The 13,025-nt window shown below is 38.0% G+C and overlaps 1 protein-coding gene across 1 annotated transcript; it reads right to left on the bottom strand.

Moving 5' to 3' along the window:
• Positions 1-1,084: 1,084 nt before the first annotated feature.
• On the bottom strand, positions 1,085-8,002 carry pasi1 (septate junction component pasiflora 1). The gene is made up of 5 exons (XM_080267501.1): positions 7,980-8,002; positions 5,621-5,991; positions 4,499-4,686; positions 2,535-2,585; positions 1,085-1,293 (listed from the first exon to the last, which is right to left on the bottom strand). The coding sequence occupies exons 2-5, from the start codon at positions 5,796-5,798 to the stop codon at positions 1,213-1,215; spliced, it is 498 nt and encodes a 165-aa protein (XP_080123627.1). The 5' UTR covers positions 5,799-5,991; positions 7,980-8,002; the 3' UTR covers positions 1,085-1,212.
• Between the last annotated feature and the right edge of the window lie 5,023 nt (positions 8,003-13,025).

Genomic DNA, 13,025 nt, shown 5'->3' with positions numbered 1-13,025 from the left:
GGTGGCTGCTAATGACCGTATCATTACATCGTACAGATGATAAAACAACACATGAACATGTGTGGAATGCAGTCATTTTAAAAGTTATAATATTAACAATTTAAACATGTACCTATGCCTTAAAAATAAGCAAAAGAAATGCAAAGAACTAAAACCTGTATACACCATATGCAGCTTTCATTTTGACTCATTAATAACATAATGTATTAGAAACATGACAGCTATGCAATACATCAGTACCTTTGACACTGGCTAAGTACAGTAGTAGTAGTGTCATGAGTAAATTCTCATCCACTTGAGTATGATCTATTTTATAACCGTAAATTCGCACTATAATGTGTCTGAGATGTGTTTCAAAATATCAGCTTATTCATATGACAACTATTGTAAACAGTTAGGAAATTGTTAAGTCAGCTTTACAGGCAGCAATGGAACTGTAAGGGCCATTTTTCTAAAATTTACTGTGGACATTTATATATATATATATAAATATATATATATCAGATACAGCTAGGATTCCCGGAGCTTAAATGGTGAGCGAATGGAAGTATGGCCTATAGATTGGGCAAATCTGGGCTGTCTGGATATTGCTACTCCTCACCCTGCCCTAGAGTGGGAAAGAAGGTCCGAATGATGATGATGATTATGCTGGTACTGTATATATATATATATATATATATATATATATACTACATAATAATGAGGACTTACTGTGTCATTGCTTCCAACAGATTGTTTTTGTCAGTTCTGGAGAGACACCTCTTACATAAGGTGTAAAATCTGGACAGAAACTGTTAATAATGTGCCAACAATGGTAAACTTATCATAGTTGGCTTATCACTCATCCAAAAGTGAAGTGACGAGCTAACTATGGCAATTTCCTGATGCTGCTTCAAAAGGTCGTATACTTAAATAGATGGAAAACATGCCCCTAATTTTTCTACAGCCATTTATCACCAGCCTGCATCCCACATAAAAGAGTGAAGTTATTGGCAATATACCACAGGAAAGACAAATATGTTCTACTTTTGTCACATGCTTCACAAATTAATGAAAAAATTGAGAGCATGCATTCCCCTATGGCTTAAGCTAAGACCCACAATATCCCATGGAATGTGACTTAAAAAGCCTTGTGGCACTACTAGAATTCATGGTACTGAACAGTGTTGCATAGAATATATGCACAAATCTGCAGTCCCAGCAGTTTTGTACTTACATAAGCTGCACAATGTTGGGCTCTTGGTCCTTCTTGATAATATCGTACTGACCCTTAACACATCTATGCATGTAGACCTGTAAAAAAATAAGTCCAATCTCCAATCAATGTCACTGGCAGTTAGAAGAAAATGACATCATAAATCCTATTCAAACACAAATATTTTACTAAACTTAAATATGAATCAGCAAAATGAGGTGGGATGATGATGACAAAGATGACAATTGGGCAAAAATAAATAATATAAGGGTTAAATAATTCACTTTGAAAGATTTGTGTAGCAGAGTACTTGCCTGTATCATCCAAACTCATCTAACAATACATGGTTTCTGTTCAAAACCCTAACTCAGCTGTCATTTAGTAGGATCTCAATCCAAGTCTCCTTAGGTCTAGTTTAGTGCACTACCATACCCTCCAGTCACACTCAATGATCCTAAAACTAAATTTTCTGCCTTCATTGTCTCCACCTGTCCAAATCACCTCAAACATTCATTACATTCACAAAACAACAATGTTTTTCCATCTATACAGATGTGTAATTTTCTACATAGCAGCAGAGCAAGGTACCAGTATTTGTCATAACAATGCCGACATTTTCAAGAGTAGTTTACAAAACTGTTCAGCATGGCACAACAAATATTACAGAAAATAATAAGTATGTGCATGCATGTTTGAAGGTGGAAGCAGGTGTGGTAAGTCAAGAGGGCAGATGGGTATTGTAGATGAATGTGTGAAACAGATAGATAGGCCTATGGATGATGATGCAAGCACACTGACAGATGACTGTGTTAGCTGGATGAAGTACAGTATATAAGAAGAAGCACATTATATACATACATACATATATATATATATATATATATATATATATATATATATATATATATATATATGTATATATATATATATATATATATATATATATATATATATGTATATATATATTTATATTATATATATATATATATATATATATATATATATATATATATATATATATATATATATATATTTATATATATATATATATATATATATATATATATATATATATATATATATAATGGATCTAGTATTTTATCCAGTGTTGAAATACAGCACAGTAAGTCCTTGTTATAAATTGCCCTTTCTATGTCCTTGTTTCTTCAGCAATTAAGTCCACAACTGATACCTATAAAGTTAATTTACCCGTTTCCCCTTATTTGCAGTACCAGTTGTAGGAAAGAAAAAAAATCAGTTGTATTTTGGAACACAACCCTGATATTTAACAAGGACTTGTTGTGCTTCTCTATTGGGGGGGGGGGGGAAATCAACTTACATGAGCAGCAGCAAACAGCAAGTATATGCAGGTCCACAGCACTGACAGCAGCTGGAATTAGAATAGCACTCATAATCATCATCCAGACCTCCTTTCTCACCCCACAGTTGGGTGAAGCAGGGTCCAGGAAACCAAGAGAAAAAAAAATAAAAAATAGAATGAGCTACTGTACTAACCAAACACTGCCAAACTGAATGAGCCACATTCCCATTCACTCTGCAGATTCAGAAGTTATGCCCATGGATAGTATTTATAAAAGATCTTGATTACTTAATATTCATTCAAATCTGATGAAGAAGTTTTGGTAACTGTATGGCTCAAGATAAAACTAAAATACGGATTTTTCAGAACCGACAAACATGCAATCTTACAGACATCTTTAGATTATTACAGTTATACAATTAGACTCCACATCACTTGTAGCATATATCCATTCATCCATAATCCAACCCTACATTGCCCCATGAGGAGCGTAGAGTCCGGGGCTAGGCAGTTGGTCTCGACATTTAAGATGAGAGTGACCAGCCTCACTCATCCCTAAGTGGCATTACATAAGCAATCAACCCCTACCACCCCTTGGATATAAACCTTCACCAGCTCAATCCGACTGGAGCACAATAATTACCCACTAAACCACCAGGTGCCAAAATTTGGTTATATGGTTACCACCCAGCATAGTAAATGGTTTCCTGGTGTACAGGAAACCATTTGGCTTGTCACTCAGTGTACTGTAGAATCACCCACAGGCATACCCTATTTATGTTTTTTTTGTAAGACCATGTAAAATAACTGACGGCAGTATGGCGTACAATAAATACTATCAACTTATGAGCTGATAAGGCCTTTGCCCCATTAATATGATGATATACAATTTTATTTCATTCTCACAATCTCTAAACTATTCTACTTGATCTACAGGATACTTTTCCATATGGAGAGGTGAGATAAAACCTCTTAGTACTAGAGCGTCTTCCAAATGTGAATAAAATCACCTGACAGAGGTAAGAATAAATTACACAGGGCTAAAAGGGCTAATGATACATGCATTAAAAAAAATAATCCAAACTTGCATTCCATTATATATGTTCTGAGAACATTAAATATGCAAATCTTCACGTAACCTAGTTATCAGTCTTCATGTTAAATCCTAGCAACATTGCAAAGACAATACACAAAGACATGAATGTTGATATACTGATATGCTTGTAACATGGAATAAATCATACATATGATACTGCGCTATACAGTAGTTCACGTATATTAACTTGGAAAAGATATTTGTCCTTTGGCAGCTTGTACCCTGTAGCTCAATGAAAGAATAAGACAATACTATGGTATTAAATCCTTTCCACTGCATTTCTTGATGACTGGCATTATATTTCAGTGTCAATTTCCTAAGAGATGCAATTTCAGGCCAAGTTAGTGGACAGATTTATAATACAGTATTTTGCTACATATCACATACAGGTATATAGACAGTAGTAGTACGATCCTTGGATGCATGATGCACAGGTGATAATTATATGGATGTAAATGAGTTCGTAAATCATGAGAATGTAAATCCATGGAGGAACAAAAAAAGCAGTACAGTTATAAATCACTATTGTACATAGCTATTTCATCAATATAGTCATTTTGTTTTCCCCTAAAGAAACTGAGCTATTCTACCATTTGAATACCAAATCATGGTTGCATGAGCTTTCATGAGCCTAAGTTATTAGACACAACCGAGTCTCTGTGATTACTAGTCAAGCTGGCCTTCCAAGCTGACTACACTTGGCCATCAAGACATAAAACAGACTAGAGCTTTTCATTATGTTTTATATATATATATATATATATATATATATATATATATATATATATATATATATGCTGTTTATCTATCTATTGATCTTTCTATCTATCTATCTATCTATAGGCCTATATATAAAACAGTATTAGAGTAACCAGCCAAGACTCACATAATGGTAGTATGATGCCTGGAGCCAGAGTGCAAAAGCAATAATCATAAGGATGTAGATGAGGTTCTGTGTGAGCCAGGGCAGGATAAGGCCTCGTAGGTTAATGCTGATACCTCGAACCATCAGCACTGACACCACGATGTAGCTCAGGTAGAACACAATCATGAACCCACCCGCACCCTTCATTGCTGCAAGGTGAAGTGGAAAATATTACTGGAATAAAGTACAATAATAAAGTCAATGACAAATGTTTTCACACTTGTGCAAAGTCATTTCCTCCCTGATGCAATGAATCAGACGACTCGTCAGTAGACATGGAAACATAACAAAACACTTCAGTTTAGGAATAGTTGCCAGCAGAGGGAAGTAAGAAACAGATGATGTGCAACATTAGGTGAACTAACTATAAAGCAACAATTACAATGTTAACCACTGTGAAATACCAAAAATCTAGCCCCAAAGAGTATCTTATCATACATCACAGAGACTAATAAACAAAGACTGTCTATCTAATTATCTATTCCCAGACGCTTTAATCCCGTCAGAGTGGTTGCTTTCATCTTCCAAAGACTGTATGAAAAAATATTTCATTCATTCATTTATCATCTAATCCAGTGTTGCCCCATGAGGAGTGTTGGAGTGAAAAGGTGTAATCACCTAATTCATCAAAATATCATCTAATCCAGTGTTGCCCCATGAGGAGTGTAGGAATGAAAAGATGTAATCACCTAATTCATCAAAAACTATTGGAACACGAAGTTAAAAAAAAAAAAAGTATGACTGACAGGATAAAGTCTTAAAAATTAAATACATTCTGTACCTGTATCTTATACCATGCCATGAATATCATATGAACACTGTACTTCCTCTTAAGTACTCTGTATTATCCCCTTCAGTATGATATAATCTTGATATTATTCTTGTAAATGATGGATGATTTTCAGCACTGTGAGATCTCCTGTAGTGAAAAGGTTAATACAGATTGTCACTCATGCTTTCACTATGACTGGTCTTTCCTACTCTGAATGGAATTGTCTTGAGGTATGAAGAGTAAACTATTATGTCACTGTTGTGAAGTTTAAAAATATACAAAAATGACGAAAACAAACAACCTCTACTAACTTGTATCAACATCTGTCTCAAACAGCGGGAGAAAGAACTGTGAAGAGTCGCCTTCATCGAGGCAATGGCAGATGTAGATAATGGAGAACACACTGAAAAAGATGGTGGTAGCTGCGCATGCCTTACTGCCACTCTTGAGATCATCATAATAATACCATGGAGACCAACAGTGCTTCATGGTTGTGGTGGTAATCAGGGAATGTTGAGGTGGTTAAGTACAGGCTGCTATGATTCAGCAATGGTGTGTAATGTAAATCAAATCTGTTGTTGATTATGCTGCAGCAAAGCGGTGATGGTAATGGTGGTGATGGAGGTGGTGGCGGCAAGCAGCTGGGTGTCTGGTCCACACTGTCATTGGGACTGTACACAATCTGTTGAAAATACATGAACATTAGCAAAGGGCTGCAGCATCTAACTTGGGCTTATCTAGACATGAATCTGATGGACTGCAGACTGAAGGTGTTCCTCTTCTGCAGTGCAGGAGGGGTTCTCCGGCTCCTAACTCAGTCCAATAGCACCTCTGCATTAAAACTGTTAGGTTAGGTTAGGGTTACTTTTTTTTCTTTTTAATGACTCTGGGCAAAGGCTTCAGGGCCCATTTCTTGGGAGCAGTTGCTTATCCCAAGGCCCTGTAGTCCTCCTGCACCTCCACATGTCACAACTTGGGCACTAACACCTACCGTCCATACTGAATACATGTTAGGGCTGTCTTATACAGGACTGGTGTATTGGTTGTTTTACAAGGTCATTTTACCACAAATGTGGTAACAGATACGGTATGAACTAGATGGGGAATTCCCTCCCTTCTTATAGAGTATGTACAAAATGAAGTATTTGCAGTAGGAAAGCTAACATAAAAATATTTGGTTTAATTTTCCTTCATTCCACCCAGGTCCATCAGTTACTTCAAAGAGCTCTATGACATTAGCTATATCCCCAAATTAGGGGGAGGGTCTTCTCTATGGTATTTCCATCACAAAAGCATCTTTATGGAGGTTTCAGTATCATCCCATAAGTAATATCTCTGATTATACACACGGTCTTCACCCTGTGACAGGCCCCAACCCCAAAGGTGCCGAGGCAACTAAAGAAGCATAAGATAGGCTATGCCTTCTCCCTAAGGAAAGCTGCTTCTCAAGGTCTGAGCAGCTGTTTGGGGTAGGGTTACGAGAGGTTGACCGAAAAAGACCTGGGAAGAGGTCATTGAGTGGGACCTCAGGGATAAGGGACTGAGTAGGGAATCTGCCAGAGATCAAGCAGCATGGAATGCCACCATTATGTGACTGCAGCCAATGCATGCAAACATGTTGGAGCCTCCAAAAACAAAATGAAACTAAGGGACTATATATATAATCTTTCAAAGGCTAGACCTTGAAAGATTATATATATAGTCTTGCTAGGTGACGGGAGAGTGCTACCTCTCCCGGCAGAGCAGCTACTCAAGCAGGGCATGAACGCTCGACCTTGCAATCTCGAGTCAAGTGCTCTACCACTGAGCCACCCTGCCCCCCAAATGAAACAAAATGATATAATTTAGCCCTATCAGAGATCAAAATAATACATTTACCACACCACCACCTAATTGTAAACTCAAATACTGAAATAATTACCGGTGTGTGAAGTGTATATAACATTTACATGGTCATGTAGTAAACATGATTCTCACAGTTCCTACCTCTGTGCCTATCCCTGACAACTCAACTAGAATTTCTCTCTATTGAACCAATCTGGCTGGTGTTTGCCAGAATAAAATATCACAAGCAAACCCATACGACTAAGAGGTATCCCCAAACATCAAGATGGTAATTTTTATTTCTATTTATTTACTATCTGGGAATGTTCTTAACTTCAGTAATAATGAAGTGGTTAGTGAAGAGTATATCTTGCCCAGGATGTCCCCCTAATGTTGCATATGGACATCTGGCGACAGATTAAATAAAGGTTAATATGTACTAGTAATGAAACCCAATCGTTTAAAAAAAAAATGCACCTCACGTCCCTCACACGCACTTCTATCACCGTACCACTAGGTTCCTTTACATACATTTTTAATATTAAAAGCTGACTTCATCATACAAGAAAATCATCGGAGAGCTCAGTGGTTTGTGAAAAGGGCAAATTATACAATATACTCAACTTAGAAGATGCCTGCCAGTACAACCACCCCAACACACATGAAGCTCACTTGCCACAGAGTAAACTTCTTACGGGTTTACAATCCCTCTTTTGTACTCTTGAAACCCTTAATCACGGCTTGGGTACGTCTGTTCTTTTGAGTGGCTTTATATGTTACCTTTCAATGACGAATAAAAAAGTTTTCAAGGTATTTTCCTCTAAATATATAGTTGTCACGCCCCACCCGTCCAGTTTGAAGCAACTCTGGCACGCCTTAAGATTATGGTTACCTGGTATTCTTTTCAGGTCTTAATATTACACCCGTCAGTTTACAATGTCTTCACATTAATTTACAGTGTATAGCTGTCTCTTTCTAACAGTGGAATACTGGTGCTGAAAATATTTCAAAAAAAATTAATAAAATGGTCACGTTGACATGTTTATCAAACATTTATTTATTGCCACCAGCATCGCAGCTGTATTTACCAATTAGTTCCTCCATCGGCCGAGAGGTGGCAGGTGGCAGCTTGTTTTCTTAAGCGCTTCATTCAAATTGCCTCATGCTGGAAGAAATCCGTCCTGAGAGTCCCTTGGCTGCCACAAGGCAACTTCTTTCCATATCAACCAAAGAACCTAAACCTACACCACACACCTTTTCACCATGCCTTTTCACCAACAAAATGCTATCTACCAGTGCTCGAAAAAGCCCAGTGATTGAGGGAAGGTCAACACCTAAGTCTACTAGGTCAACACTTTCGACAGTGGCCACCCCCGGGGTAAGTATGTATGAAATCAAGCCAATATAATGTGACCATTTGCAGCGGATAGTAACAAGGTCTAGTGACATACAGTACTAAACTCACTAGACCAGAGGTCGGCAACCTGCGGCTCAGGAGCCACATGCGGCTCTTTTAGGACACTTGCGGCTCCAGCTTCATAAATATTAATCATTTATTCTTTCAGAACGCAGGCATCATATGACACATGCAAGGAAACATTTGATTTTTAATTCAACTTTGAAAAGATCTACAGTATAGGCATCAATCGTTATGATTTCTAGGAATGCAAGCCATATGTCTTTCCTAAGCTGAACTTATGCAGAGAGAGAGAGAGAGAGAGAGAACGGTTAGGCCCGAGGTTCAGTTCCTGTCAGTTCCCTGATTCCCCACTACAATTTTTTGTATTGAGGCTCCGAGAGTACTACATTTTTATGAAACTTTATAATAAATGGCTCTTCTAGCTTTAAGGGTTGCCGACCTCTGCACTAGACTTTGGGTAGTAGATACAAGAGCACTATTCAAATATTCAGGCTGCAGTATTCCCAACACAACACTTATTATATTTATATATATATATATATATATATATATATATATATATATATATATATATATAGATATATATATATATTTAGCTAGTTATGATAGGCTACACTGGAAATGAGCTATGCACGTGGGGTCCCGTCCCTGTTTCTCGATGTCAAATTTTGCTTTGCGTGTGTGTGTGGGTGTATGTGTAGGGAATCCCCAGCTGTAATCTAATTCTAATTTTTCTTGCAAACGAAATAAAAAAAATCGGTAATAAAGTAGGAATTTTCATAATGCCACATCAGAAATTGAAGTTAGGGTGACTAAAATTCATGTGAAAAGTTTTGGGCCAATATTACGACCTTAGTGACTTGTGTATTTTCAATGTGTGATAAATTAGGTTAAAAGGCAAGTTTTATTTTTTATGTGTGTGTGTGTTTAATGACAATATAATATGGGTTACATTTTTATTCACTTTCTGAAAAAATATTATACTTAAATAAGTATACCTCTCGTAACAATAATGCACACATTTGATTTTTTTTTTTTTTTTTTTTTTTTTACTCACGGTGAGTCCTCCTGCGTTGTCTGTATCCATGGGTCATTGTTGTAGGAGAGGGGGGTCAACCCCCCTCCCCCAAACCCTCCGCATTTCGTACACGGCTATCTACTGGTTCGCTGTCGGTGCCTTGTATTTGTCCTATTCTCCACAACACCACTGTTTGCTGCCACTATCTTGTTTTTTATCATCTGTGCCTGTCTCATTTCCTACCCTCATTCACCTTAACACCGCTACTACTATCTTATGTTTCACCATCTGTGCCATATATCTGCCCTACCCTTCTTCACTATGCCACTGTCTGCTACCACTGTTTTCTGTTTCCCCATCTGTCTTTTATCTGTCCTATCCTGCACAACACAACACGTCAGTCAACTACCACTTTATTGTTTCACCGTTTGTACAGTACAGGGACTAAGAAGTGACGGCAGAGTATCCAGAAGATTTCGGTCAGTGACAATGCACATACTTTTCCTTATATCTTTACAAGGTGAAACTTATCATGTAAATTTGTTACAGAAAACAATAAGTGCTAAAGAACCGGTATGTTTCAAAACTGTAGGAAACAGTGCGTTAATTACGATAATAGGAATTTTGTTCGAAACTAACTGAACATATTGCAGTGCAGTGTGACCGTAGCAATGAAACTCTGCCATCACTTCTTGAGGCGACTGTACCTTGTAGAATAGTGTCTAATCTTCCTTAATCGCGCTGTTTTAAACTACCTTTCCTTTTGTTTCACCATACATGCCTTGTATGTTCTTCCCTTCTTTATACCAGTGTCTACTACCATTATTTCCTTTTTGACTATGGGCGTCTGCCATCTCTTCTAACCTCATCCTAACTCCCATAATTTTGTCTTTATTCTTACTGCATCATTTCAGTATCTCCAACAAAACCGACTAGTAATGCAGAGTCCATTTTACACCTTCAGGCTGATATTAGGTATTCATAACGTTTTTAGCTATACATGAGCGATTTCAAGAATGTAAATTAAGCATACGAGTACAAAATCGGGAGCTATTTCACTCAAGCTTTCTTCGTGATGGCTTCTTAACTAAAATCTCTCTCTAACTTACTCTGCATTTCCTGTCTCCAAAACTGTCAGAGGTTCCACTTAATTTTCTGCAACTTATTTATTGTGTCTTACCTTTTCCTTAAACCTCTTCAGTCCAGGAATGTACGATGAGTTATTTTTATCACCTTCAGACGGTTTTTCTCAGCATAAAAATGTTCAGGAGACCTTTGGAACTGGAGGGGTAAATATATAAACTTTCATTCACATCTGCAATACACGTCATTCCTAAGATGAATAAAAACGTGCTGGGGTAACGGAATGAACTGTCTTGATACTGAATGGGTTTAATATCCTCTCTCTCTCTCTCTCTCTCTCTCTCTCTCTCTCTCTCTCTCTCTCTCTCTCCAAGGGAACCTAAGGGAATGGTGCTTTCACTGTATTGTTTAGTGCTAATCTGCATCACATTTCTGTTTTCTCTCTCTCTCTCTCTCTCTCTCTCTCTCTCTCTCTCTCTCTCTCTCTCTCTCTCTCTCTCTCGCTATACACACATGTAGAGGTGTATGGTATGCAGGAGGACTACTGGGCCTTGGGAGCAGGCTGTGAAGCCTTTGACCAGAGTCGGACACATAAAATATATATACAGTATAGGCTATATATATAAACTTCGGGTGGTTATTTTTGGACTGTTTGAACTAAAAAAAAAAAAAAAAAACTATTAAGATATCCAATTCTCAGCCGTTAATTCGGGGACGTTATTCTTGAGTTAATATTTGAGTTTTTAAAAGGCTGTATTAACATGGGTCCAGTTCTCAACGGTTAACTGCAGAAGGTTAATAACAGGGTTAATTTTCGAGGTTTTAGGAGGCTGTATTAACACTGGGTCCAATTCTCAGCGGTTATTTTCGGGAGCTTTTTCTAAAGCTAATGTTAAAGAAGAAAGATGACAAAAAAGTACTAGTAGCAGAAGGAAGGACGCAAGAAAGAAAGAAACAAAGGTGGAACGAAGAAAAAAAATAAAAATGGTATACCAACATGGGTCCAGTTCTCAACGGCAAGGAGCTGCAATTACTGATGACTCAATAGGTGGATTAAGAGGGAGAGAGGATGTACCACCGAAACGGTTGAGACGGACCGACGTTATGACAAAAGTTCGATTATCATTATTGTTGTTATTATTATTATTATTATTATTATTATTATTATTACCATTGTTATAATTATTATTCCACTGCATCTGCATTCATCCTTAGCATATCATATAAGGGAGAATCATCTGTGGTCAGAGTAACATAACAAGCCTCCCTCACCTTAGGAATATCCGGCCTAAAAAAATAAAAATACTAGGCAAATTTTTGTATCCGACTGTATCTTGAAATCATCCTAGCCCCGAGTCAACATAGGTCAGTTCATTAATTGGCTAATCAAGGTGTGCATAATTACCTCACCTGGCCGCCTCATTAACAACCTCTACCTGTTTAGACTTCCATGTTTTCCATTTATTTCATCATATTGTATGGTCACATCTCTCTCTTTCCTCCCCCTCCCTCCCTCCCTTTCTCTCTCTCTCTCTCTCTCTCTCTGGCTACCTGTATACTGGAAAGACCATATTCTAGGTAGCACTGAAGGTTTCGTGGCATCTCTTCTTAAGCTATTTATTTTGCATATTATACCTGAACACTCCCTTGCATCCTAATTATATCGTTCTAATATCGGTATAGTTTGTACCAGTGTCATACAGAAGGCTGCTGGGGTGTAAGGTGAAAAAGTCGCTAAGAAAGAGGTGTTGGGAACTATGACACTTAAAGGCTGCATTCTTCGTGGCTTTGAATATTTAGTAAAAATTTTCTTAAGTGATTTATCTATTATTAACTTAAGTATCCCTTTAATGCAACCTGTGTCGATATGAAAGCCGTGAGAGACTGACGCGGAGAGTGTATGTGAGTGAGGTGGAGGGGGGGAAAGGGAGGGGGAGGCCAGGGATGAGATGGAGGCATGGAGTGGAGAGGTATATGAGAGAGGGGGGTGTGAGCTGGGACTATGGGAGTGAAATGGCCGGTGACAGGGCGACATGGAGGCGATTTGTTTGTGGCCACCCCTTATGGGATTAAGATGTTTGACAATAAATGGATAGATAGATAGACAAATAACACACAAGAGAAAGTTAAGGTGTAATAAGTGAAATAAATAACTGAGGAAGAGATATTACGATGTGTCTATGTCTGTATGTCTGTAATCTGAGTCTGTGGCCGCACCGATAATAACAGCTCGGTGTGACGGCTGGTATGGTGGTGTTCCCGTGGTCGTCAGGCAGGACCCCCGTCACCACCGCGTCACCACCACCACCACCGACTGATGACATGACGTAACCCCCCCTCCCGTGCTCCCCCCTCTCCCCCGATGCCTCCT

Source organism: Coenobita brevimanus, chromosome 24, assembly GCF_032717465.1.
Source record: "Coenobita brevimanus isolate Jiangsu-jjx chromosome 24, ASM3271746v2, whole genome shotgun sequence".
In the NCBI taxonomy this organism is placed as follows: domain Eukaryota; kingdom Metazoa; phylum Arthropoda; class Malacostraca; order Decapoda; family Coenobitidae; genus Coenobita; species Coenobita brevimanus.
Note: the sequence above shows the minus strand (reverse complement) of the source record. Positions and strands in the feature narration are given on the sequence as shown.